The sequence below is a fragment of the Crocodylus siamensis genome, chromosome 4 (genome assembly GCF_052110815.1).
Source record: "Crocodylus siamensis isolate JL-2025a chromosome 4, ASM5211081v1, whole genome shotgun sequence".
Taxonomy (NCBI): domain Eukaryota; kingdom Metazoa; phylum Chordata; order Crocodylia; family Crocodylidae; genus Crocodylus; species Crocodylus siamensis.
In genome coordinates, this window is record NC_143398.1 from 202,813,470 (window position 1) to 202,839,568 (window position 26,099).

The window sequence follows — 26,099 nt, forward strand, 5'->3', positions numbered from 1 at the left end:
GAAAATTCTACTCCAGCACCTTCGCTGTCTAAGCTTACATCAGTGGGCTGTTCCACTGGCAACATTTCCCTCACAAACCTATATGAGATATCCACCATGGGAAAATGACTGACCACCACAGTCTGCTAGCTGTACACAGCTTCAATACAGCAGTCTTCACACTTAAGCTCATCTTTTTTGTTGTGCTTTGGCTGGTGAAGGTTAAATATTGTTCCTTAATGGAGACCCTGCTAAAGGAAATAAGGGGTTGGATTTTAGCCAGTTGTTCTAGCAGCCATCTGCAGGATGGGGTCCTCTGACTCCATGTTAAGTGTGGTGGTCAGCCACAGCTGCAGGAGTCAGATCCTCTAGTACAGGCAGTCCTCAGACTTAAGACACAACTGGTTCCTGAAAACCACGTCTTAAGTCAAAGCATCGTAAGTCAGAGCCAATTCCCCCATAGGAACAGTGTTACAAATGGCAGATTGGTTCCTTTAAGATGGTGGATACAGCAGCCTGCAGCTGTAAGTGAGTTCTGTTGTGTTGTGGTGGAAGTAAAAGGGGAAGGGAAAAGGCGTGGGGGAGCAGCAGATCAACAACCCCCCGCAGTGGGGGAGGGGCTGGGGTTGGGGCAAGCACTGCCCAGCCAAGGCCAAGCCGGCACAGAGAGGTGGAGGTGGAGGTGGAGGTGGAGGCTTCCAACACTGTGAGCTCCTTGTGTGGCCACTCAACCAGTGGTTTGCACCACTGCCCTAACTGCTGGTCCAGGAGAGCACGGGGAGGCATGTGCCTCCAGATCTGTGCAGGGTGGGATAGGCGGGCCAGGGCTGCACTGTGGCCAGACGGCAGGGGCTTCTCCAGGCAGACAGTGAATTTTTGGGTGGCTCCAATTTCCCCATGGACCCTGCTCCACTACCTGCCCTGCCCTGATCAGCAGGCACACAACCCCCACCATGCCCTGCACCGCCTGCCCAGCTGGGGCAGGGCGGGTGCTGAATAAAGCAGCAGGGAGGCGGGGGCCGCTTGTCTACAGGCAGTACAGCAGCTCTGCTCTGTGCCCATCATGCCCCAGCTGAGTAGGCAGTGGCAGGGCATGGGCGGGTTGTGTGCCCACGGACTGGGGGGCAAGCAGTGAAGCAGGAGCCATGGGGAGGCTGCAGTCACCAAAAATTCACTGTCTGCCCACAGTGTAGCTCCAGCCTGCCCACCCCACCCCACGGAAATCCAGAGGCACATGCCTCCCCATGCCCTCCTGGATCAGCTGCGAGAACAGTGACATGAACCACTGGGCAAGTGGCCACATAAGCAGGTCACAGCAGCAGGAGCCTCTACCTCCCCTCCTCCTCCCTGTGCCCACCCAGCTCTGGCTAGGCAGTGCTTACCCAGCTCCAGCCCCAGTCCATTAACACCACATGCCCCCAGAGGCTGGCAGGGCATAGTGAGCTTCCGCAGGTGGTGGTGGCACTGTTGGTGTTGGGGGGGGGGTGGTAACAAGCACCAACCAGTGGTTGACGACCACCTGCAGATGCCGCTGGCAGTATCGGCAGTGCCTTTTTGCAGGGGGTGCGCCGCCACACTCAGGGGGTGCACACACACCCACATGTACCCCCTACACATCGCCAATGCCCCTCTCGGTGAGGTGGTGTTGATCTGCCCCCCCCACCAGCCCTTCCCTTCCCCTTCCACGTCCACCACAACACAACAGAGCACACTTACCAGTTGCAGGCTGCTGTATCTGCCCTCATAAAGATGAAACCCACATTGAAACAACGAAATGGTGTCAATTTATAAATGTTGTAAGTGTTGTTTGTCGTAGCTTGAAACATCGTAAGTCGAGGACTGCCTGTACCCTAAACATTATGTAATCTGTTTCACCAGTGTAACATCTGATTTGGTAGCATTTTATACCCACTTTATCCTCATTTTGTGCTGATGCAAAGAGCTACACAGGGCAAGGCAGCGATAAATCCAGTCCTAGGCCTTTGGGTAGAAAGAGGCATGGACTTAGTAGCATACATTTAAAGTGCTGAGAGCTGCATGAGGTGAAAGAAAAAGCTAATACATGCATGCAGTCGGTGGTATTTGGTTGATAAATATATTTTCATTTGACAAGCACAGAAAAATGTTGTTTTAAACAAAAAACCTCTGTGGCTCTAATAATCGCATTAAGAGAACCAGAAGTAGGCTCAGCATTAATTTCAGTTGCCAGCCTCACTTAATAATTAACAAAATCATAGCTGTTTTCCTTAGCCTCTCCTAGTTTATCTCCTCACAGTATTTCTAAGCACAAAAATGTATTGCAATCTTCTCAGCTTTTAAATGGCAAAAAGATGCCATTTTGTAATGATGCATGACTCATTCATTGCTCATTATCTTCCTGCTGATATTTTTCCTTGAGCCAGCAAGAAAGTCTTACATGGGAGGAGGGAGAGCGAGTGAGTTGAAGAATACAGTACTTAAATACTATTGCTGTTTTTTCATTGGTTTTCTGTCGTCTTAATGTAACCAGTCTAATCTACTGCTGACTGCTAAAGCCCACCCCTTCACCTCCCCCTTGCTAGACTGAGGTTAGCAGTGTGTCTGTTGCTAGAAACTGACTATATGCAGTATGTGAGCATCTTTCATTCAAAATGGACATCAGTATGTTGAATAGGAAAGAGAGCTTTTAGAAATGCATGATTTGACTAAATAACGTGGCTTTCTAAATGGAAGAAGAGGCTCTGGGTTTTCTGATGTTAACACTGACTCCAGTTTTATTTGTATCCAGACCCTTAAGTTTTTTAAGCTCAAATTAGAGCCCTTTTAAAAACCAGAAACAAGAAGAATCTGTCTAGTTAAGTCAGTCTTTTTATAAGTGCAACATCATCATTATGGTCATGTCTTTTTTCCGCATCACTTTAGGTTTCTGAAATGTTCATTTTTGGTTTTTGAATTTAGCTTGATCCACAGAGAGCACAAATCAATATAGGTTTTTGTTTCTCTTTTCTGTCAGTTTCAAAATGCCATCCAAAGAGCCTTGGTCAGGGCAAAAAGCTAATAGATCTGCAGTTCACAACTCAAAACAAGAGAGCCGTCAACAAGATTTATTGATAGCAGCCTTGGGAATGAAACTGGGTTCTCAAAAGTCATCTGTGACAATTTGGCAACCTCTTAAACTCTTTGCTTATTCGCAGTTGACATCACTTGTCAGAAGAGCAACTCTGAAAGAAAATGAACATATTCCAAAATATGAGAAGGTTCACAATTTCAAGGTAAGGAAAAAAGCCTACTTCTTTCTATTTATATTTACAGAAACTGTTTTACTGCTTCTAAAATTGGTTCAGTATTGCAAGTGAGTAGTTTAAAAAAAATCTTACGCATCCCAATTGAAATCTTGCTAGTTAAGGCAATTAGACATTCTGAAACTTAAATTAGCTGTAAAGTCAGCTGTTATGCTTAAATTACATGTATTTGTTTTGATACTACTTACAGTATATGGGGCACTATTAATTAAAATTATTCAGATACAGAGAGAGGAGGTGTTAGCAGTGAGATGTTATGGAAAAGTTCTCTCAATTCTAATTATTTTAGTTTAATTTTGATTTGTGTTGCAAAAATGTCAAATAACCTTTGTTCAGTATTTGCTTAGAGGATTAAACAGATCTCATTTCCGTTCATTGATGGTAAATAGCTTTGGATATAAGAAGCATGTTCTGGTGCTTCTGGATTGAGCAGATGGTCTGCATTTCCCTTAGTTTCTGGCTTTTCTCCGATGTTAATGAATTGACCGTGATGAAAGGAGCATGGTTTACCATAGGACTGTTGAAGCTAGTGATACTAACTACAACTCTTCATTTGAATATCATTTACTTTCACTTTATATTGCTTCCAATTACTGTTTTAATATGTGTTTATAAACTATATCCCACTTTCATCTGTTAAGTGATGTGTATCAATAAAAAATAAGTATATTATGTGTGTGCATGTGTATGCTTATAAATAGTCTCTAAAGTCTTGGAAATTCACCTTTTTGCAGCCAGATACATCATCATAATATTCAGCTGTTATATGCAAGACTGTATAAATAAATTGATTTTGCACTGAATACATTAAGGGATCACACCAACTAAAAGTGTCTGAAATACAGACTTTCTCATATAAAATGCTTATTTTATTAATCTTCTAGCAAGGGGAAAATCTTGACTATAATAATCTTGACTATAAGAACAAGAAACTCAGACATTCACTTGCATAGTGTTTTTGAATTCCAATATACATAGTTACTTATATTTCTAATAATCAGATACTCTGATTTTATCAAACAAAGCTGCTTTTCAAATTCATAGCATCACTAACATTTTAAACTGTATATGATTGCAATCTGTTGTTTGACTTGGGTCCTCCAGTAAAGTATAAATTGGAACACCATGCATAGAAATATTATATAAAAATGTTTTTATATGAACACAGAATCATTCTGTTGTCAGTTAAATCAACAGTATGATTTCATAAGGTCCTGGGTTGTACAGTAATTCTTTGCAACTTAGACTTTTGCCTTATAATTTGAAAATAATCCCGGCACATGATGCTAGAAACTGTCAAACAGCAAGCTTTTCAGTGTTTCTTTCCTGTAAGTCAGCAGGATCTGTCAAGTCTCCTGTATAGCTGGATCCTCTCAACAGAGAATGCTTTCTCTTAACCTTTTGCATATGTTCTTGCATTTTATGGAAACTATGTAATCCCAGAAGAACACAACTGCAGTTTGTAAATGAAGATAGCCTTTCATGTTGCTGAGACCTAACCTATTAATTGGTTTTAAACATAAGGCTTTTAACACAGAGCAGAAGCAGACTGGAAACTGCATTGTAATGATTTCAGTGGAAAATGGATTGGGCTTTTGGACAACACAAACTTACTGCTAAGTATTTATTCCAATCATATCCCACAGACGGTATGTACAATCTTGTACACTAGATCAGACAAATAATTTATATAACCGTGCCTCGACTGAGGGACATCAGAGTACTTGGGGTCCCTTAACATGCATAATAAAGAGAGAATAAAGCATTCTTTTCAGACTAATCATGAACATTAAAAGGCTATGTCGAGTGGTGTTCTAGATATTTCATAACTCCATATTTCCACATTCAAATACGCCTTCAGACTAAATTAGTGCTGCACTACTTCCCTAAAGTAAGGAGGCATTTGTGTATGTCAGACAGGACTAGAATCGCGTTTCCCTGATTTTTTTTCCCTAGGATGCTGCCTTATTTATTTTGTAACGGGTAAAAAGGCCGTCTGTTTCCAAACAATATTTAATATTTTTGTGCAACATTTGCAACTGTTCTACTTTTTTTTGTTGTTCCTGTCCTGCCTGCTCCATCTGCTAGAGCTAAAGCTATTGGTTGCAAGTCTGCTGTGGTAAACCTGGGAGAAGCAAGCTAATTTAATCTCTTTCAGACCAAAACTTCATTTCCCTGGGGCACATTTTCCACTGGTTGACTTAGTTTATGTCACTAGAGATGTTAAGGAACATTCTTCATGTGATTCCCTTACATTTAACTAATATTTAGGCATTGTTACAACACTGTTCTTGAAAACTAAATATTCTAAGGGCCAAATACTACTTGCCTTTACACTGGAGGCAGTGGGTTTGTTCAACTCACTGCTATATGTGCTTTAAAGGCACAGATTTCAAGTGGGTCAAGTCTGTACTAGAAAGGATTGCCAAACTAGCTATACCAACAAACTAGTAGCAAGGCTGTTTTGTGCTACCAGGAGTCCATTTGTAGATATTGATTATCCCAATAGCTGCAAACAAAATAAGCTAAACCAATGTATATTCAATCTTTCACTAGTATGAACATCTCATGAAGAATTGCACTTCTGAATGACATTATACCAAAAAAGGTTTCTAGTGAGGCCTTGCCTTTAGAGTGAAAGGAGTTGAAAGATTCAAGACATCACACCTACATTGCAGAAAGAAAATAATTGATGGCAGACATGTACGGTGTTAACTAACAGCATCTTTTTATATCATGTCTCATTTAGTTTTATTTTTGATCGTTTTGGATTTACAGCCAGATCAGTACCGTAGTGGCGGGAGAAGTAGAGAAGGTAAGTGACCAGAGCCGGCACTGTCTCACAATGGTGGGCAAGAGTGGGCAGCCAGCTCTGCCCCATACACTAAAGCTGCACAGGGCCCAGAGCTGCTCTGTTACTCCTCTTGGCCAGATTGTGAACAGGGATAAATTTGCCTGAAGCTGTACATCTGGTCATGTCCCTGCAAATAGTTTCAAACCAACTTTTAAACTATTCACTACATTTAAATTAACATTCTGAGAAGAAGCCACGTGCTTCAACCTTTATAAAAACACAGTGTACTGAGATAAGTTGTTGTGTTACATTTCCTTTGAGCTAAGAGAGCCCTAGGAAATTGGAGGTTTCCTTTGGACACTTAGAATTTTAACAGATTATTCAAAGGTAAAGAAATACCTCCCTCCTATAAAGAAATACCTCCCTCTTACAACTCTAGAGAGAAGAGTTTTCTTTTAGTAAAGATCTGCAGAGCTTCTCTGACAATCTCAAAGGTACTATAAACTCATAATGTGCTACTCAGCAGTTTAATGCCATGAGCATTTGGGCTTCAGTGCATTCTCCTCATCTAACGTATTTCTTTAATGTTTCTTTCATCCTAGCTTGTTTTTCAGTCAGTTTCTTTGATTGCCATACAACAAATACACCATTTTTGTGTGTTAGATGCTAGCCTTTTATTTCAAGAGTCTTGTTGTTTAAAAACAAACTAGCTGTTTTTTAAATATTTGATACCTGAGGCAGAAGTAGCCTTATACATCCTTATACATCTCGTGGCATGGCTTATGTGTGTCCCCAGAAGCTGAATAGTTCCTGTATATGGGGAAGCTTAGAAAGGCTCTAATGAGGCAGTCAAGGCGTTTGCCTGAAGGAACGTATATAGTATGTCACAGTCTCTCATCATCACTTACTTTCCTCCAAGTTACCTAGAGCATCATAGCAAAGTAAAGCCCCTTTGTCTGCTCATTCAGAGGAGTCCTAGATGTTTTTTGTATACATGGCTTTAAACATCAACGCGTTCTGCAGTTCTCAACTCTGTGTTCTGTGTTTTTACATGGACACTGTACTAAGTGATTTGGACCCCAAGTTAAAATGGCACATATATTTTACATCCTAAATGCTAATTTAAAGAAGAATATGCTCTTCAGTTGGAAAAAAAAATGCTATTTTGTTGATATTTTATTGTTATCTCTTCATCTCTCCGTATCACCCCTAAGTTTAGCACTACTTAAATACATTTGCCAGTTGTTCTCATGTCTGTTGACACATTCAGCACAAACCAGGAAATAAACAAGATCTGACAGTACTTGGAGTGGATGAAGGCCTGCACATATGTACACCTGCTCAATGTTCAAGTCAGCATACCCAGGTGCTGTTTATATTTGACACTGATGGCGGTGCAGCATGTCCCCACATCTCAAGTAATACTGGACAAACTTGTTAACACAATACTGGACCAGTCCTGTGCAGTTAACACCAAACCTGATACAATCATGGCCTCGTCTTGTGTTCAGAAGATGTACGCCGTACTGTTAAGTCTTTCACTTCTGTTCTGTCCTCGTATGAAAGCAGCTGTTTGTATGTGTTATTTCCCTTACCCTTTATATCTTCATGACTTCAGTTTCAGATTGCACTTGGGTAAAGAGTTCAGGTCTTAGCTATAGAAATTACAGATGGTTAAGTAGTACATTTACTTTCTAATACTTGATAAAAGCTCGTGTCATACAGAGCACAGACATGAACAATGTGGGCTGAGTTCACCATTTTAACTGACATGTTTAAAATGCCTTGGAATACAATATATATGCAAGCATGCAGGTTGATATTGTTGATATTTTACAAAATATTCAAAGTATTCTCTCTTCTACTCTCAATTTTGGCCCTGTTATAGCACTACTTTAATATAGTTTCCATTTGTTCTCATTCCTGATGACATCTGTATGTGTTTGTATTTTATAATATAAAATATTCAAATATATTGTATCCACTTGAAATGGCAGGGGGGTTTCAGTAGGCAAAACTTAATTGTCAAAACCAGAATATAATTGTGGGCTCTGAGCTAACACTTTAGCCTATGATGCTATTGTTGCCAAAAACAATATAGGATTTTTAATAACTGCACTTCCAGCAGAACAGGACACCCAGAAGACCACATCAGTTTATTAGTTCAGTATTGACATGGAAGGTGTATCATTTGTTCAGACCCTAGCACTACTTCTTGTAATATCTGAGTTTCCATAGAGTTTTCCTGTACAAGCACAAGCCAGGCCTCTATCTGCGTCCTTTGTCATTCAGATGAGATTTGCAGGAGTGGTCTTTGACGAAGCTCTTCTAATTAGTCTTTTTCTATCACATCATATTTTTGAAGCATTGTCATTGTTTTCCTTCATAAGTTATCTAATTTGTTTTTGTTGTTAGGGTAATGGTTAACAGGGTTTGGGTGGGGGGGTTGTTTTTTTTAGCTAAAATAAAAAAGCTAGATTTAGTCTTAATTGCTGGCATTTTAAGTATAACAACGTTATCAGTCTTACCCCGTTAGTAATTATGAGTTTTAATGATTTCATCGCTCTTTCATTAACCTGGCTTTCCTAAGAGCAGCCTAGTAGTTTCCACATAAGATGAATATGCTGGAAAATGGAGTCCAAAAAGCTATAGACAACTGTATCTTCTGGCTGGTATGTCAGTGGTCCATTTTAACAAGGCCTTGTGAAAATAATTGCAAATGAGAGCTGCTTAAGCATGTCACACATGGCATACTGTACCACTGGAGTCCTCCGGGGAATTATTCATTTGGCTTTCTTGAAATGTCAGTCCTTTTGCCATAAGCATTTCATAATTATGTAATTAAAAACAACAAAAATAAACATACTTAAACATAGATGCAATAATAAATCATAGGAGTTGATCTAGATTTTTTTTCTTTGTAGTAAAAAATGACTTTCAAGAAAATAATTAAGAATTACATAAACCAAAGAGACAAGCTCTTGCCCCATGTCTCATCACAGTAGTTCTGTCTTCTATACCTCACTTATACTCTGGAGAGTATGAGACGGTACAAATGTAAGAGAGTACAAACATACCTATATTTAAACATATAGGTAAATTTATTTAAACAATATAATATATATATATTAAACAATCTATATTTAAACATATAGATGCCACAAATAACAGGCAACTCTCAGTGGAGAGCCGTCTACCTTGGATCTTGTTGTCCTGCCTGGTCTGACAGAAATAATCAAATCTGATATGGGGTTTATCTTTTAAGGAAGGTTATGGAAATGGCTTTAGGCTGGATTGGAAATGGAAATAGATTTAGGCTGCTTTTGAGGCAGATCTTGCCAGAATTATTTTTTTCTATCACATTATATAAATCTACATGGGATTTAATAAATTAAGACATCAAAATAAATTAATGTATTTTCCCCCTCTTCTAAGACTTCCCTGAAAGACAGTTGTTGGATGAGCTCTTGAAGAGAAAACAACCAAAATAAGATTTTTGGAGGTGGGAAATATACAGTCACAATTGGCAACTATGCTTTCTCACATCTTATAATGCAGTAAAATCTGCTTTTGGCTGAAGCTTTTTTTAGTAAGCAGAAAAAGCCTACAATTTAAGTCAGGATCTTTGAAATTCTGCAGTTTTCAGGTATTTTTCTGGAAAACAGTTTTTCAAATGAGGACTTGAAATATTAAACAGAAACAGTATCTCTTTATAAATATAATGCTGTTTGCAGGTTCTATCACTGTAATCAGCAAAAGTAATACTAATTCATGTTCTAACTCGTGTATCTATTTACCCAGTTGCCAGATCCCACTTCTCTACATGAAACAGAATTGCAGGGTTGTTCCAACTTTAAAAAAACAATTTCTTGCTATTTTTTGGCATTACTTACTGTATTTAATTTAATTTTCAGATATTTGTTATAGCACAAAAATATACATACAAAGCACTGCTGATGCCATTACACTTGATAGTAGTATCGGCAGATCAGACACATGCAGGGTTAAAAAACTGCCATTCGCCTCAATGGCCCTGGGAAGATTAATCCACTAGGTAAAGGCACCAAGTAGCTATATAAATTTTATTTATTTGTTAATTTTATTACAAAAAAGGCATGGTCTTGCCCTTAAAGGTTCTATGACCTAAGTCTGCATACTGGTAATGCACACCGTTACGCTCAGACTGAGCCCCAATGAATTAGTTTTCCCAGAAAAATACCCCATCCAAATTAAGCCAAAGTATGAAGAAGATATATAAGTGTTTACTAATTATATAAGCTGTTTTGTAAGTTGTTTTTAAGTTTGTGTTTAATTGGCAGTCAGAGTGATGGACATGTAAGTAGCTGTATTTCAAATGGGCCAGTGGGGCTTGCTGTGAAGGTCAGGTAATGGTAGGCTACTGTAAAAGGTTGGACAGTAAATTTAGTTGCATAAAAAGACAAGTTTGTTTCTTAGGGACATGATAAAAAAGTTGTGATGTCATCTGGACACATCCTGAACTAGTGGTATGAGGGAGAACAAAATGTCTAAGATGATAGTCCTAAGTAAGAAAATGAATACTCTTGCTCTCAACAGTGACCAAGAATGTGGAGGAAGAAGGAAGATTGGAGAGGATTGTAAAGGGGCTAAAGGAGGGGCTCCTATGTAGAACAGAAGAGGGGAATAGGAGGGTCCACCAGGGTGAACCAAGAAAAGATGGAATCATGAAAACCAAAGGAAAGCAATTCGCAAGGAGAGGGGGATCAAAAAAAACCCAAAACAGCTAGGTAAAGAGGGGTGAGGGACCCAGAGAATTGGCCAGAATGAAATTTGTGAAGATAGTGTGAAGTGGAGAGGGCGAAAGCCAAAGTGCAAGCAGAGCATAGAATGAGAGGTGATGGTTTGAATGGCAGTTTGATGAATTTGAGGCTCGATTGAGAATGGTAACCAGAGCAAAACATGTTGCTGGATGTGTCTGGAACAGAATTTTCAGCCCACCAGAACATTAACTTTTCAAATTAGTGTCTGTTCTGAACTGAAAAAAAAGCCAAAACAGTAAAGCATTTCAGGAACAAAGATTTCCAGAAAGCTTAACATTGGAATAAATAGGAGGAAAATGATCACTATTTTCAAATAGCACATTAGAAACTGACATTTTGAAACCGCATTTTAAAAATAAGAAATCAGGGTTTAGTTCAAGTCAACATTTCCACCATGGAAAACATTGATTTCAACAAAACATGATTTTCTGAGGGGAATTTTTTGTTTGAAAAATGTTAATGAGCTCTGTGGGTGTGTTGTACGTAGTAGAGTGCAGTGCCATGAAGAGAATTGGCTGGTACAACACCAAAAGCAGTGCCTGTGTTAGTATAACATGCCACGCAAACTAATTAGCCCTGCTGAAAAACATTATTTACCAAACCACCCATCATGTTACAAGAAATAATTCTTCATTGGCACAAAACGTCTGAGGATTTATGGACACTAATCAAGATTAACCAGAAACAAGTGTCGGCCTAAAAGTCCACGTATTGCTCTGGAATATCATGTTGTGTTAGTACGGCTCCAGTTCTGTTTCCTTTTAATTAGAGTTGTGGATGCTCAGTGCCTCTGTGAACTGGATTTCTTCAGATCCTCTGGTTATATCCACTGTGAAGTCTGTGAATTTAGATTCCTAATTTTAGACACTCAAATCTGGAAGTTGTTCAGCTTTCCCTTTGATTCACCTTATCATAAGATTACTCTCTTTTCTGCTACCCATTCCAAATTTAAGTAGAACTAAGCAAATTAAGCCTTAAGTGTTCTTGACTATAAATGTCGTTGCTTTGTAATCAGCAGTTACTGGTTTTCTCTGAGATTTCTGTCTATTACAAATAGTCACTCCGAGTCTGTTATGCTAGTTAACAGAATACTGGTTTTCTCTGTTAAGAATCGTGTGGTTTTCTACAGCAGAAAGCCAGTCAAAATAAAATCAGATGCAGCTAATTGTGGCTTCACACAGGCACAGAAATTTAAGATTGAGAAGAGCCTTTCTTGCTTAAGTGGTTTCTTGTTTATTTTCCAATCCAGGCCTGTAAAGGTAAGTTACATAACCATCACCTGCAGAAAAGGTAATCTTTCTTTACAGTTACACCAAATCAGAGCATTTTTGGCCTGTGTGTTCAGCTCTTCTGCTGTAGGTTCTCTGTCTCTGCCTTGCAAGTTTCTGTCAGGTTTAGTCCCAGACCATTAAAACAAAGAAGATCCTATAACATAAGAAATCCTGAATGGTGGGAGGTATCCCTTATTGTTTTCTGTTCTGGAAAACATTTGCCTAGTAGTTCCACTGACTATGCTGAATCTCATACATTGGTAGGGAAGGAAAGGAAGCTATGGCTGCCTTTCTTCCACATCTTGGAAAAATGAGCCTCATCCAGGTGCACAGGTGTGGTTCAGGTGGGGTGGAAGTATCCATTATAGAGCCCTATAATTGGATGATGGAAAGTTCACATTTTCATAAGTCTGAAAGAATCTGGGCAGTTAAATCTTTCTCTTAAGTTTCTGTCATCTTTCCCTGTAGCAATTAAACATAGAATCAGAGCAAAGAGTAACAAATAAAGCTTTTCCTTTTAATAAGGGGGAATTTTTGCCCATTGTACCTATTCCTGCTTTGTGTACACTATTATTATGTGTATGAAATAGCAAGCCATTTGCTATAATTTTCCTTTCTGCTACTGTTTTTCAGGTTCACACGTTCAGGGGTCCACACTGGTGTGAGTACTGTGCCAATTTTATGTGGGGCCTCATTGCTCAGGGAGTAAAATGTGCAGGTAATGGCAATTCAGTCTTCTCTTCCTAAGACAATCCTAATGTTGTAAATCCTTTGACATTCTGTTTGTTTCAGAATCAACCCGTACGCTTAGGCCAGGTACAGACATTACATTTTTCTCAGTATAAGTGATTGGAAACTGGTCTATACCCATAACAGAACAGAAGTTCAGCACTCACAGACTGGTTTAAAAATGGCAGAACCCAGTCTAAGATTTGATCCCATCACTAAAGGGCAAATGTGTGTTCTGTTCACTACTGATCTAAACTGTGCCTCTTACAGAAAACTGCGTAACTTAGATTGATTCTACCTTAGGCTTTTTGAATGTCTTTACCTAGCCTTAGGGTCTGATGGAATGATGTCCAAGTCTTTCACTGATAGTTGTTTTAGACACTTATATCACCAATATCATGCTACTACTGGAGCACTTTCCAAGCATTCAAAGATAGAAATAATCGCGCTCTCTCCTTTTTTGCAGCATGGAGAGAAATAGCTTGATGAGTTTTTAGGTTAATTTACTTTGTAACAGAAATTTGTGAAACTTACTGATGAGCTCAGTGTGTTATAGCTAACAATTACTTAGGGGGTAGATATTTTACAGATGGATATATTCAACTGGGAATGTAAACCATGAGTCCTTAATCCTAGTTCTTCTAACTAGTAGAGCATGCATTTTCTGTCTCATTTCAAAAGTTAAATGAATGGATTGAAAAGAAAAGAAATAAAGACAGTATACAGAAACTTCATAACAGGGGCTATGTTATAAGGAATGTATGGATTTAGTCTTTCTGTTATAGCTAATAAAACCTAGGTAGAATAATTCAGCAGTTTTATTGATATCCCCTGGAAGGTGAAAGGGAATCTGCCATTGCGTTTAGGTTGAAGACCAAGGTAATCAGAAAACATGTTTCATTGTACAGGCATACCTCGTTTTATTGCGCTTCGCTTTATTGCGCTTCGCAGATATTGCGTTTTTTACAAATTGAAGGTTTGTGGCAACCCTGTGTCGAGCAAGTCTATCGGCGCCATTTTTCCAACAGCATTTGCTCACTTCGTGTCTCTGTGTCACATTTTGGTAATTCTCGCAATATTTCAAACTTCAGCAACCACCACCCTGATCAGTCAGCAGCCATCAACATCGAGGCAAGACCCTCCACCAGCAAAAAGATTACAACTCGCTGAAGGCTCAGATGATGGTTAGCATTTTTTAGCAATAAAGTATTTTTTAATTAAGGTATGTACATTTTTTTTTAGACATAATGCTATTGCACACTTAATAGACTACAGTATAGTGTAAACATAACTTTTATATGCACTGGGAAACCAAAATATTTGTGTGACTCGCTTTATTGAGATATTCGCTTTATTGCGGTGGTTTGGAACCGAACCCACGATATCTCCGAGGTATGCCTGTACAGTGCAGCATATGATGCTCCAGTAACTAAATTGACAAAAATGGTACAAAGATATGTTGATGTACAAATGCTGCATTTGTTGCCCTGGAAACTGAATTTTCAGGCTAATTTAAGACAAGTTACTGCATCAAAAGCTTTCTGAAATCTTGTCTTGGGCAAATAATATAGACTGTATAACAATGGGCAATGGTGTAAACTTATGTGGAAATAAATGATGTGAAAGAAAAACTGTACATGAAAAGCCTGGAAAGTGGTCTAAGTATTTGACATATGATATTTTTGTGTGTTGTCAGCGTTAGCAGACTCTCCAGTGTCCATAACATTTGCATTCACTAGTTACAGAAAAAAATGAAGGAAAAGTACAGTGATTTCTGTAAAAATGGCACTTGCTTGCTTGCTGTGTATATCCAGTTGTATAGCTATGTACTTCACTCATTAAAGTTTTTTCCCCCCATGTTTCACTATTATTAGCCTGATACAGCTAATAAAGCTCTGGTGAAAGGAGCTTGACTTTCGCTCTAGCTTATGCAGCAACAATGAAGTTGTTTAGCTACATTTCCAGAGAGGACTCTATTGTTGAGAATACATGAACATCACACAAGCTCCCTTTCTGTTCTCAAGTTGTATCCGCAGTTAAAAGAAATAATGGGGTTTTTTACTGCTATTTTAAAGAGCTTTGATCTGGAAATTCAAGACAATAAGCACGAGAGGCCATAAGCTAACAATATAGACTTTACCATCAAAGCTACTGTACTACTTTTCCACAAGTTTCCTTTATAATTATGGTAGGAAACAGAGTTCTTCAGATTAAGCTGTTTTCCTAGTTTGCATTTTAATGTAGATTTTTCTCACAAATATCCTAAGGTTTCCCACAGTGGTTTTGGGAAATAATTATAGTGCTTTCTCTTTGTTTTCTCTTTTGACTCTATATACAGAAGTCATTATGCTAAGAGAATATAAATTATCTTGTTTACTTGAATCCAAGATGAAGGTGTTCCCCCCGCCCCATTCAACCTGGTGGGGAAAAGAGCCTTGTCTTGGATTTGAGTTCATTGTGGGATAGTATGGGTGACAGCAGGTGGCTGCTACAGTTCCATATCTGGATTCAAATTCAGAGTCAGAGCCACAGCCCCTGTGCCACCTGCCTCCCACCTTACCACCACTTACCTCTGCCCCCCTACTATAGCTTGCCCTCAGTCATGGCTGCGTTTCATATCCTAGCTAGGCAATGGCTCTAGCTCCAACCTGGACCTAAGGATGGTGCCATCGCTGCCTGGCTGGGTGGGAGCTGGAGCCAGCATATGCTCTGTGCCCAAGCTAAAACAGGGCCAGAGCTGGAGTCATGACCAAAAATAAGCAGCAGAAGTGGGGAGTGACCAGGTGACAGGCGGGGCCAAATGGAAGAGGTAATTCGGGGGGGCAGGTGCCAGAGGGTGCAGGCCCTGCAGGGAGGGGCAGGTACAGGGGAGATGGTGGCAGGGGCAAGTCATAGGGGGGCAGGTGGCAGTGACCACGATGGGGGGGAGAGGTAAGGGGCAAGGTTCAAGCCACTTGACTTCCCTTCTGCTTCCCCCCCTCCGCTGCTGCGGTCAGCAAATTAATTTGAGATGCCCTTCCAATAATGAGATTCTATATGTGGAGGATTATAACAAATTTATACATTTTCCAGGTGTAGAATCTAATTATGGGTAATTGTCTTAAATTCAACATCATCCTGGATTTGTGTAACTACAGCATGTGGCTTTAGAGTTGCAAGCCTAAAAGAAGATTTCTGTCTGTCTTTCTAAGGTTGTCTTACTTAACACCAAATAAATGCAGAGATCTTAATTTTATTTATAAATCCCACTTCACAATATCAGTGAAATGTGCTAAGGAATAAAGTATTTCTGAGAGATTGCAGTAGTTCCTCAGTGGTTAAGATGATTTAACTTATGATTATAAACCTCATGCAGCACTTGAAACATGTAATGAAGTCATAGACATGCATGGGTATCATACTTGTGTAAGGAATAGCAAATGACAGGATGTGCAATAGTGAGATACCCACATGACTGTTTTTGTGCTCTCAACTCACTGGTCAGCAGATTACTTAGCTCACTTGGAGGTAAAGAAGAGAAAGGACCATGTGTTAATAAGCAAAGAGCCTTCTAGCAAATTGTGGACAAATAGTTTCTGAACTGGGGAAAGTTCTGTCATTTTCAGCAAGGTAAAAGACAGGGGAAAGAACCTGAAGAGATGCAGCATTATGTGCAGGAAATTGGAAATAGTGAGACCTTGAGCACATCCCTCACAGATAGGTAAGGAGCAACTAGCTTCAATTCCATGAAGACCTTTAATGAATTGAATGTGGTTCTCCTCTGAAAAGTGACTGTGGAAATGTGTCACCTCTTGAATGTGGCAGACCTGTTCTCTGCACATGTACAGAGGAGTCTGGCTTTCTCTGGGAAGAAAAATAACTTTTTACTGCAGTTTCATGTGAGCCATCACAGCTAATGGCAAGTTGGATTCTCCCTTGTTTTGATCACCTGAATTGTTTATTTGTTCTAGTTAGTTAGACTCCTGTGCATGTGTGTAACTAAGAAGACATGAAAAGAGAGCTCTGGATATCTGTTATTACTAGTGCACAAGAAGGAAAGATCTTAGGCAGAGCATCACAACCCAGACTGAGTTCCATGGGCGATGGATTATAAACAAATAATCTTTTTGCTTCTAAACTAAGACATTTTTATCTGGAAACCATTGCGATGCAATTACCAGGGAACCATGCAATCCCATCACTTTCCAGAGAAGAACAGTACATTAAAAATTATAGGGCTAAGCAGGATGCAGCCCACTTGCATTCAAATTGAGCGCAGCGCTACTCCTGGGAAGTTCACAAAATCTGACTTGTGGTCTGTATAATAATCTCATTGAAAATGCTTGGTGAACAAAACAGTGCTGATTATATGTATTTTATACTTTCCAAAGCATTTGCTTTTTAAAGCAGACAATTACAGATCTCAATAGGAATCTATTAGCTCTACAAAAGCGATACATATAACAGCTGTAAATGAATGCTGCGTGGCAACACTATCATTTTAAGTCTTGCTCTCTGCAGGACACAGAAAACATACACTGGAATATTATAGGATATTCCTGGATTCCCCTTACAAGGATAAATGTCACCTAACGCAAAAAAAATAGTAGGAGGAATGGAATAAAAGGTAATACAAGAAGATTGTTACTAATGGTATATGGATTATTTTATAACATAAGAACATAAGCAATCCTTTTAAAAATAACCTAGAGCCAGAACATTCTCAACAATGCATATTGGGCCATAGCAACTAGCAACCAGCATGCCATAGCAACTGGAATGCACTTACTCATTCTTTTTTTAAATTTGGCATGACTACTTAATCTCCAGCTAGAATATGACCTGGTTTTTATCCATGTTCTGTCAGATACTACCCATATACATGATGATTATCTTCTCCATGTCAAATTGTCAGTAGCCCTTTTATGGGTTGTGTAGCAGGGAAAGAAGTGTGATTATAGTCACCATCCTCCATGAAATCCTATGATAATCACAATTCCAGTATCTCCCTGCTAAGTCTGCCAAATACAGAAATTTGAATAAGAGCAGATGCTGCCATCTTGGCCACAAATATTTCCAGAATCAATATGTTGTTCCTCTGCATTTCTTGAAACAGAAAAAGATTTCAGCCATTCAGAGCTAAGACTGGATAACTACTTTATGGTTCATGGTCTGGTGAAATGAGCTAGCAGACTTAGTCTGTTAATTCATTCTCCATTTTGTTAACTTCATTATTTTTGACAATTGAACTATGTGAACCATGCCTTTCCTTTTTTGCATTCTACTGCACTCCCATACATTCAAGTGAAGACTTCTCATTCCCTCCCATGCATATAAAAACAATACCTTTTGCCATGAACTATCCCAAACGTTTTCCTTAAGGCTCCTGCTACAAGTAGGAATGACTGAAGATGTAGCACAGTCTTTGAAAGTCATGGTGCCAGATAGTAACTTGTGTAAATTGTCAACACTGGTAGTATGGCAGTTTACACCAGCTGAGGATCCAGCTGGTGAACTTTAAAAATGAATCCTTAATTAAATGCATATCTTACAAGGCATCCTTTGTGATTTCAGTACTCGTGCCAACAGCCCAAACAGTCAGGAGTGCAGTGAAAAAAAAATTCAAAACAAACTTCCAAATAAGCACCATGAGGTTTATTTTTTATGAATGATGCATGTACATTACCATAAACACTAATGGGAGTTGTATGTGTTGTTATAAAAAGCATTACATTAATAGTGATGGTGTCAATATGCTGTATTGGCTGCTAGATGGCTAAGTTGTTTGTATATTTATCCCTTCCTTTTCCCCTGCCATTACAATGTTTTAACACACTGTACAATAAGCTCTTTCTTTAGCATCATTTTACTCATTGCTTTTAATGAATAAATCATTCCATCAGTGAATTATATACACCAGGCTGATTTAAGGATATTAATTGAATATTAATTGGCTTACATGAAAAGGAAGGCTTCCAGGTTTTAATGGACTTACTAGGTGTTTTCAGTACTGCTTCAGGCAGCATGTTTTTCTATCAAGCACTTTTAAAAAATATATTTAAAGTGATCCAGCACTCTTCTTGCTGCCTTTTATATGCTCTGGATGATATCAACCTGTCACCACAATACTAGTTGCCTATCTCTACTTGCCTTGTAATAGATGATCTACCCCACTTAGAAGATAGCAGACGGCCTCTCTGGTAGCAACTGGCTGATATTGAAATGTGACTGAGCAGGAGCTGCCAATACCAGAACTAGTTATCGCAGTGTGGCCCAAAAGCAGAATTGTTTTGTGATTACTTTTAAGCATTTATCTCCCACTTGGCACTAGTTTCCTTCTAAAACAATTTAAAAGTTCTCGTTGTCATGTTCCACGTGTAGGAACGTGTTTCCCCTATTAAAGCTCTTGGGCTGGGTGTTGCCGCAGTGTTCTACGGGTGTGTAAAAGTTTGAGTGAGCACAGTGTCCTTCCTTCCTCCTGTGCCACATCTTAGGGTATAGCATGACCTTTATGCTTCCACTGGGGTGGGGCACAAGGCCTGTGTAGTGCCTTGATTCCACAGGACTACCAGCGTCACCAAAGCAGAGGGCACAGGAATGGATCTGGTCTGCGGGCATTGCCCAGTCTCCTAAAAGTATGGCATGTGCTTGAGACATGATACCGCTAAGAATCCCCACTGGCCAACAACTCAGAGTTATTCCTAATAGAAATACTTCCGCCCCTTTTTTCCCTCCCTTTGCTTTCGCTTTGGTAGCTGTATTGCCTGTCTCTGTGGTTCTTTTTTCTTTACCCCTAAACCACAAACTGATTCTACGTTCAGTCAAAGGTAGATGCATTCACTTCTCCACTGCACACTAAGCAGTAAAGGCCAAGGTTGCCAGCATTGAAGTACAGCTTGAAGGGGGAAAGAAGAAAAGAAAAGGCCATGGAGATATCATTCACAGTCTGCTGCTGTGGGAGGTGAATTTCTGGCAGAACAGTCAGTTCACTGATTTCAGGAATGAAAGCACAAGAGCCAGGTTGAGAAGGCAAATTCCATCCCGCAGATTTTCATTACTCAGAATCTGATGTTGTTCCAATTTTGAAGAAATTCTAAATTTTGTATTGCCTTTGAAAGGGAACGATAAGTTCTGGTGCTCAAGGAGTCTAGCAGCTGGGCAGCTTTAGAGATATGGATCCTAGAAACTAGGCACCTAGAGTCTAGGAGAGTTCATGTGCTGTCTCAGTGTCATAGCCTGTGCAGTAATCATGGGAAATAAACCAGGAGTTGAAAACCCCTTTTGCCACCATGGACCCAGCCCTGCCAAGGTCTACACCTCAGCATTTCCCTAGCAATCAGCACATGATGCAAAGGGAATAGATTTGAAAAAGCAGGTGCTAGGACCCTGGAATTCCTTCTCTTCTGCACCAGAGAGAATAAATTGAATGTAGGAGGCAGTAAGACCCTAGGGATGCCTTCTCTGCTACTGGGGCTGGAGCGTATTAACAATTCCCAGATCCAGTCTGTTCATGGACCAGATACAGCCCACAGGCCATAGGCTGCCAACCCCTGAACTAAGCAGCAGAGCTGGCAAGAAGCCAGGAACATTTCTAGCAGATGCCTGTCTGGGTTCTCTCAGAACCTCAGCAAAATAAAACCCATCCCTGCAAAACATTTTAGTATTATGGAATTGAAACTGTAGCATCTTATTTTTTCCAACCAGTTCTAGAAATTACAACTATCCAATTTTTTGGCAAGGGGGAGCTTCAGAGGAAAATCTCCAATATCCCAGATTTTTATGTGGTTTTAGCAATTCTGCTACTGAGTTGCCTGCTAGGAATAGCCTTAGTGACTATATTAGTGACTTGGACAGGGGGGGTGAATAGCACCCTGTTCATATTTGCTGATGACACCAAGATTTGGGGCAAGGTAGGCACGCTAGAAGGGAGGGACAGGATACGACTGGACCTGGACAGGTTACAGGGGTGGGCAAATGTGAATAGGATGGGATTCAATACTGACAAGTGCAGGGTACTGCACTTGGGGAGCAAGAACCAGCAGCTTACCTACAGGCTGGGGAACTCTGTTCTCGAAACACAGTGACAGAAAGAGATCTTGGAGTCATTATCAATTCTAAAATTAACATGGGCCGCCAATGTGAGGATGCAGGCAGTAAGGCTAACCGCACCTTGTCATGTATCCACAGATGCATCACGAGCAGGACCAAGGAGGTGATCCCCCCGGTCTATGCAACACTGGTTAGGCCACAGTTGAGTACTGCGTCCAGTTCTGGGTGTCACACTTCAGGAAGGATGTGGCCAGCTTCAAGAAGGTCCAGAGGAGGGCCACTTGCACAGTCAGGGGGCAGCAGGGCAGGCCTTACAAGGAGAGTCTACAGGACCTGAACCTGTTCAGCTTCCACAAGAGAAGGCTGAGAGGGGATCTAGTGACAGTCTATAAACTTACCGAGGTGGGGGGATCAGCGTGGAATGAGTGAGACCCTGTTCCCCTGAGCAGCTCCCGCAGTAACAAGGAATGACGGCCACGAGTTGATTGAGAGTAGGTTCAGGCTAGACAGCCAAAGGCACTACTTCACAGTCAGGGCGGCCAGGATCTGGAACCAGCTTCCAAGGGAAGTGGTGCTGGGTCTTTAAAAGGAGGCTTGATAATTACCTAGTTGGGGTCATTTGAGCTTAAGCTTACCAGGGATCATATGAGCCTAGTATTCATTCCTGCCCAGGGCAGAGGGTTGGACTTCATGATCTGCTCAGGTCCCTTCCAACCCTTACATCTATGAATACTTTCATACATCAAGATACACCTTTCTATCAGTTTGGAAACAGTGACACAGAGTAGGGCAAATTGATTTGGCTTTCATTCTTAAACCCTGCTGTTCTCCTGTTGTGACTTAAGAACAGCCCAAGCCAGCAGTTGTACTGCAACGACTGTCAGATCAAAGCAACTTATTCACAATGGTTATAAAGAATAATGTAGCATTTGTAAGAAAAAGATACTCATAAGTGGTCAAAAAACTAAAGAATGGCAATTGATTTTGTGTGCTATGGAGATTATAAACTTTAATTCTCATGCTAACAAAACAAATATTAGACTATTAAAAGAGGAAAACTGAATGATTTGCTAGAGCAGTATGAAAGTAATAATAATGATCATTAGTACCTACATAATATTCATAACCAGAAGATCTAAGAATGATATTATCCTAGTTGGTTCTTTGGGAAACTGAGGTGCGAATCCTAGGTCACTTGCCCAAGGTAGCATGATGATTCATGCTAAGCCCATGAATACAGTACATCCATGGTTATCTGAACCACTTTGGAAAACACCTGCTGAAAATCTATTGGGTATCTAAAATTGTTAGGAGCAGTGAAGCCACAGCATTTTGTGAGAAATTACACATGCTAATACTAATGCACAATGTAAAATTAGGCCAAGCTGAACAATAGAGATATCAAACGCAGCAACACTTAGAGCAGTGTGTTGTACAGTGCCAGCAGTTGCAAGTTATTGCAGCAAACTTTAGGTACTGCACTCACTGTACTGAGTAGCTCTTAAAACAGAATAACAGTTATCCGTTACAGCAGGGTTGTCCAACTTGCAGGCAGGTGGGGGGCACATGGACCAGAGTCCCAGAGGCCATACAAGGCATGGGCTGCAGACTTGGGGCTGCTCATGGTGTGGGCAGCCCTCACCCTGGGCTCTACCCAACCATAAGGGTAGTCTAGTGCTCCCACTTTTTCTCTTCCCCACTGTGCACACAGCATTGGCAGCCCAGCTTCCTCTCTTTTTGGCCATGCAGGCAATCTGTTCTGCCCAGCTGCCCCATGTCACGCATGCAGCACCCCTCTCCTCTCTTTACCTCTCCTCTGCTGGCCTCTGACCCACCTGCAGTGCAGGCAGCCTGGCTTATGCCTTGCTCACACAGCAGCTCAGCCCCACTCCCTGCCATGCATGCAGCACAGGCAACCCGGCCCTACCATATGTGCAGCTCAGGCACCCCAGCCCCCTCCTGCTGCACCTCCCCACCCTTAGAAGCAGGGGGAGGACAGAGGAGTCCTAAGAACCCAGCTACTCCAGCAGGAAATCACAGCAGAGGTTTGAAAGGAAGGCAGTGGTGGTCTAGGAGCCTATAGGCCACGTGCTAACCCTTTGGAGCCTGCATGAGGCCCAGGGGGTGCCAGCTGGACAGCCCCAAGTTACATCAGAGAAGTGCCATACTGGATCAGACCAATGGTCCACCTAGCTGAGTGTCCTGTCTCTGACAGTAGCAAATGTGGATGCTATACAGTAAGAGCACTGAACAAGGTATCTCCAGAGTGATCTAGAGATCACTCTGTGTTCAATACGCTTCCTAGCATACACATTTTTGGGGTTAGAGATGCCAGAGGAAACATCTCAACCATTCTGTTCAATAGCCATTAATGTATCTATCATCCTTTTTGATGATTTTATCATTTTTGAATCTGTTATAGTCTCCACCAACTCCTGTGGCAAACAGCATAAACTCTTTGAGTATTTGTTTACAGCTTTTTGAAGAAAATGTAAATACACTTTCAGTTCCCACAGCTTCCCTTCAAAGAGACAAAATACATACATTTTCTTCAATGTACTATATAAATAAAATTATGGTGCTATTTATTGTACCTGATATAGTTTCAATAGAGCATGCTCAGCAACCAAATTTACCAGTAAATCATACGCCAAAGGAAATCTAAAACTGACTCAAATCAGCAGCATAACAAATAGTGACAGCTATTTTATTCTCATAAACTTGTGCTCGTGGGCCAGTGTTAATATATGAATATCATTTGGCTCTGCTCGTAAATTAATATGAGCACACTATTTCTTCATTCAGGTCACTGGACTCTGGTCAGCATTAGTTGTTTCTAAAATATTAGGAAATCTTTTTCTAGGCCTCCTGGAAAAGTTTCAGGCTCTTTGTAAATGTAATGCTTCTCATCTGTCACAGCCAGCCTTGGATGTTAGCATCAGATAATATGGTATTAAAAACCAAATACAGTCCCTGAGATTTTTTTAAATCAACATCAAAAATAGCTGTTTAATTGCTAAATTTGTAAGCTTTCTACCTGCTCATGAATTTCTAAATGTATTTTGATAAAAATGGCTGCCACTGGATGACAGTATATATAAATCAGTTTATGAATCCAGACACTGAAATGATCTTGTAAGACGAAATTCTGGGATTACTGAAGTCAATAGACATTTTGCTTTGCCGTGTGTGGGCCCATGGTTTCACCCAATATCTTTTAAATCTTTCTTTCATTCTGGGCTTTACTGGGAGATATGGTATTTTAGTTTTTGCATGATTTTAACATGTTTCCCTTTCTAATTCCTATGTAAGGTAATAGAAACACACTGATGAATCTAGGAGTAAATAAAGGGTAAATGTACTGAAGTGATGTTACTCCAGATTTATTTTGTTGGAACTAAAAGGTGAAAGTCGCCCTATGGATAAAACAAAGTAAACTCTTTTAGGTCTAAATCTTCCTTACTTAACTCATACAAGTTCAAATGAAATGAGTGAGATTACTTGGGTAAATTAGGAAAATACATTTGACAGCCTGATCCCATGAGATTTTGAGCTCCGTATAGCACAGAATTAGACTTGTTTGGCCCTTCTTAGCTGATTCAAAAACAGTGAGGTTCTCTGATGCCATAAGCTGTGTTGCATTCTGGCATGAAAAAGCAAGACATTTTGTTCAACAATATATAAGCTGCTTGTAACAGGGAGGGCCTCTTTGGGGTCTGTCTACTGGTGACCCCACCCACTTGTTATGGGCCAACCGCCCACCTTCTTGCCTGTCATGCCTTGTTGGTAATTAGTTAAATGATGTAATTAAGCTGGGAGGCTGCCCGTTTATTGCCCTGATGCTAGGGGGCGCTATCTGCGGCTCCAGTCCTCCCCTACACCGCAGCCCAAGCCTCGCAGATGGTATTTGTAAATTCCTCTTTATGTTGGGGTCTAGGCTGCTGTGGGCCTACCCCTTTTTTCTCTCTCTAGAAAGGGCTGTCAGTCAGAAAAAACCCCCCCACTAATCAGGGTTTGATTCCCAGGCTCTAACTCTCAAAAAAAAAAAACCCTCACTCGGGCTCCTGCCCCTCTGTGGTGCTGGGGTCTACTCACCCCTGAATACTGCGCCCTCTCTGGCGTTGGGGTCAGCTCAACCCCAAATTCTGTGCCTGCTCTGACTCTGGGGTTGGTGCACCCAAAAATGTTGCACCCTCTCTGGCACCGGGGTTGGTGCACCCCAAATGCTGCACCCTCTCTGGTGCCAGGGTCAGTGCACCCCAAAACGCTGCGTGTTCTCTGGCACCAGGGTCAATGCACCCCAAAACACTGCAACCCATATGGTGCGCCCCAAAACCAAACAACAACTGTGTACCAGAATGAAAACACACCGAAAATCTATCAAAGACGAGACTACCCAAATACATGTGGGGGCACATTTCTTACAAGAAAACCATTCTCAGTTCTAATCCTCAAAGGGAATTTACAAAACACCTTTCACAGACAAACCTACAAAGTTCACTGCATCAACTTACTGGATACAAAAAATCATGGACTAAAAAATCATCACCAGAGGAGAAAGCAGACCTCTTTAACCAATTCTTCACCTCCATTTTCTTCAGCAGGGACCAGGACTTCCCCATCGCGATGCAAGATGGACTCGAGGGGAATGCCTCCAGACCTCAGGTTGGGGAGGACCGGGTTAGAGAGCTTCTGGAGGGGCTGGATGTTTTCAGATCAGTGGGTCCAGATGCTCTCCACCACAGGGTGTTGAGGGAGCTAGCAGGGGTTATTGCAGGGCCCTTGGCACGACTTTATGAGCGCTCGTGGTGCTTGGGCCAGGTGTCAGATCATTAGAAGATAGCCAACGTGGTCCCCGTCTTTAAAAAAGGGAGGAGGGAGGACCCGGGCAACTATAAGCCCGTCAGTCTTACCTCAATCCTAGGGAAACTCTTTGAGAAGATCATCATGGATCATCTGGGCCAGCCTCAGATGTGATGCTCAAGGGCAACCAGCACGGTTTCATTAGGGGCAGGTCATGTCAGACCAACTTGATTGCCTTTTATGATCAGGACACAAAAGCATTGGATGCAGGTGTCGCCATGGATGTAGTCTTTCTGGACTTCAGCAAGGCCTTTGACACCACCTCCCACCCCATCCTCATTAAAAAATTGGGCAACTGTGGCACTGATGCCTACACAGTCAAATGGATTGCAGATTGGCTGAAGGGTCGCACTCA

At 40.9% G+C, this 26,099-nt stretch overlaps 1 protein-coding gene across 3 annotated transcripts in view; it reads left to right on the forward strand.

Annotated features, from left to right (window-relative positions):
• CHN1 (chimerin 1) overlaps positions 1–26,099 on the forward strand; it is a 156,655-nt gene that overhangs the window by 116,183 nt on the left and 14,373 nt on the right. For all 3 annotated transcript variants that reach the window (XM_090045429.1, XM_090045431.1, XM_090045430.1), the window contains 2 exons: positions 3,153–3,230; positions 12,758–12,842. In XM_090045429.1, the coding sequence (XP_089901555.1) occupies positions 3,153–3,230; positions 12,758–12,842 (163 nt within the window). The remainder of the gene's footprint in view (positions 1–3,152; positions 3,231–12,757; positions 12,843–26,099) is intronic.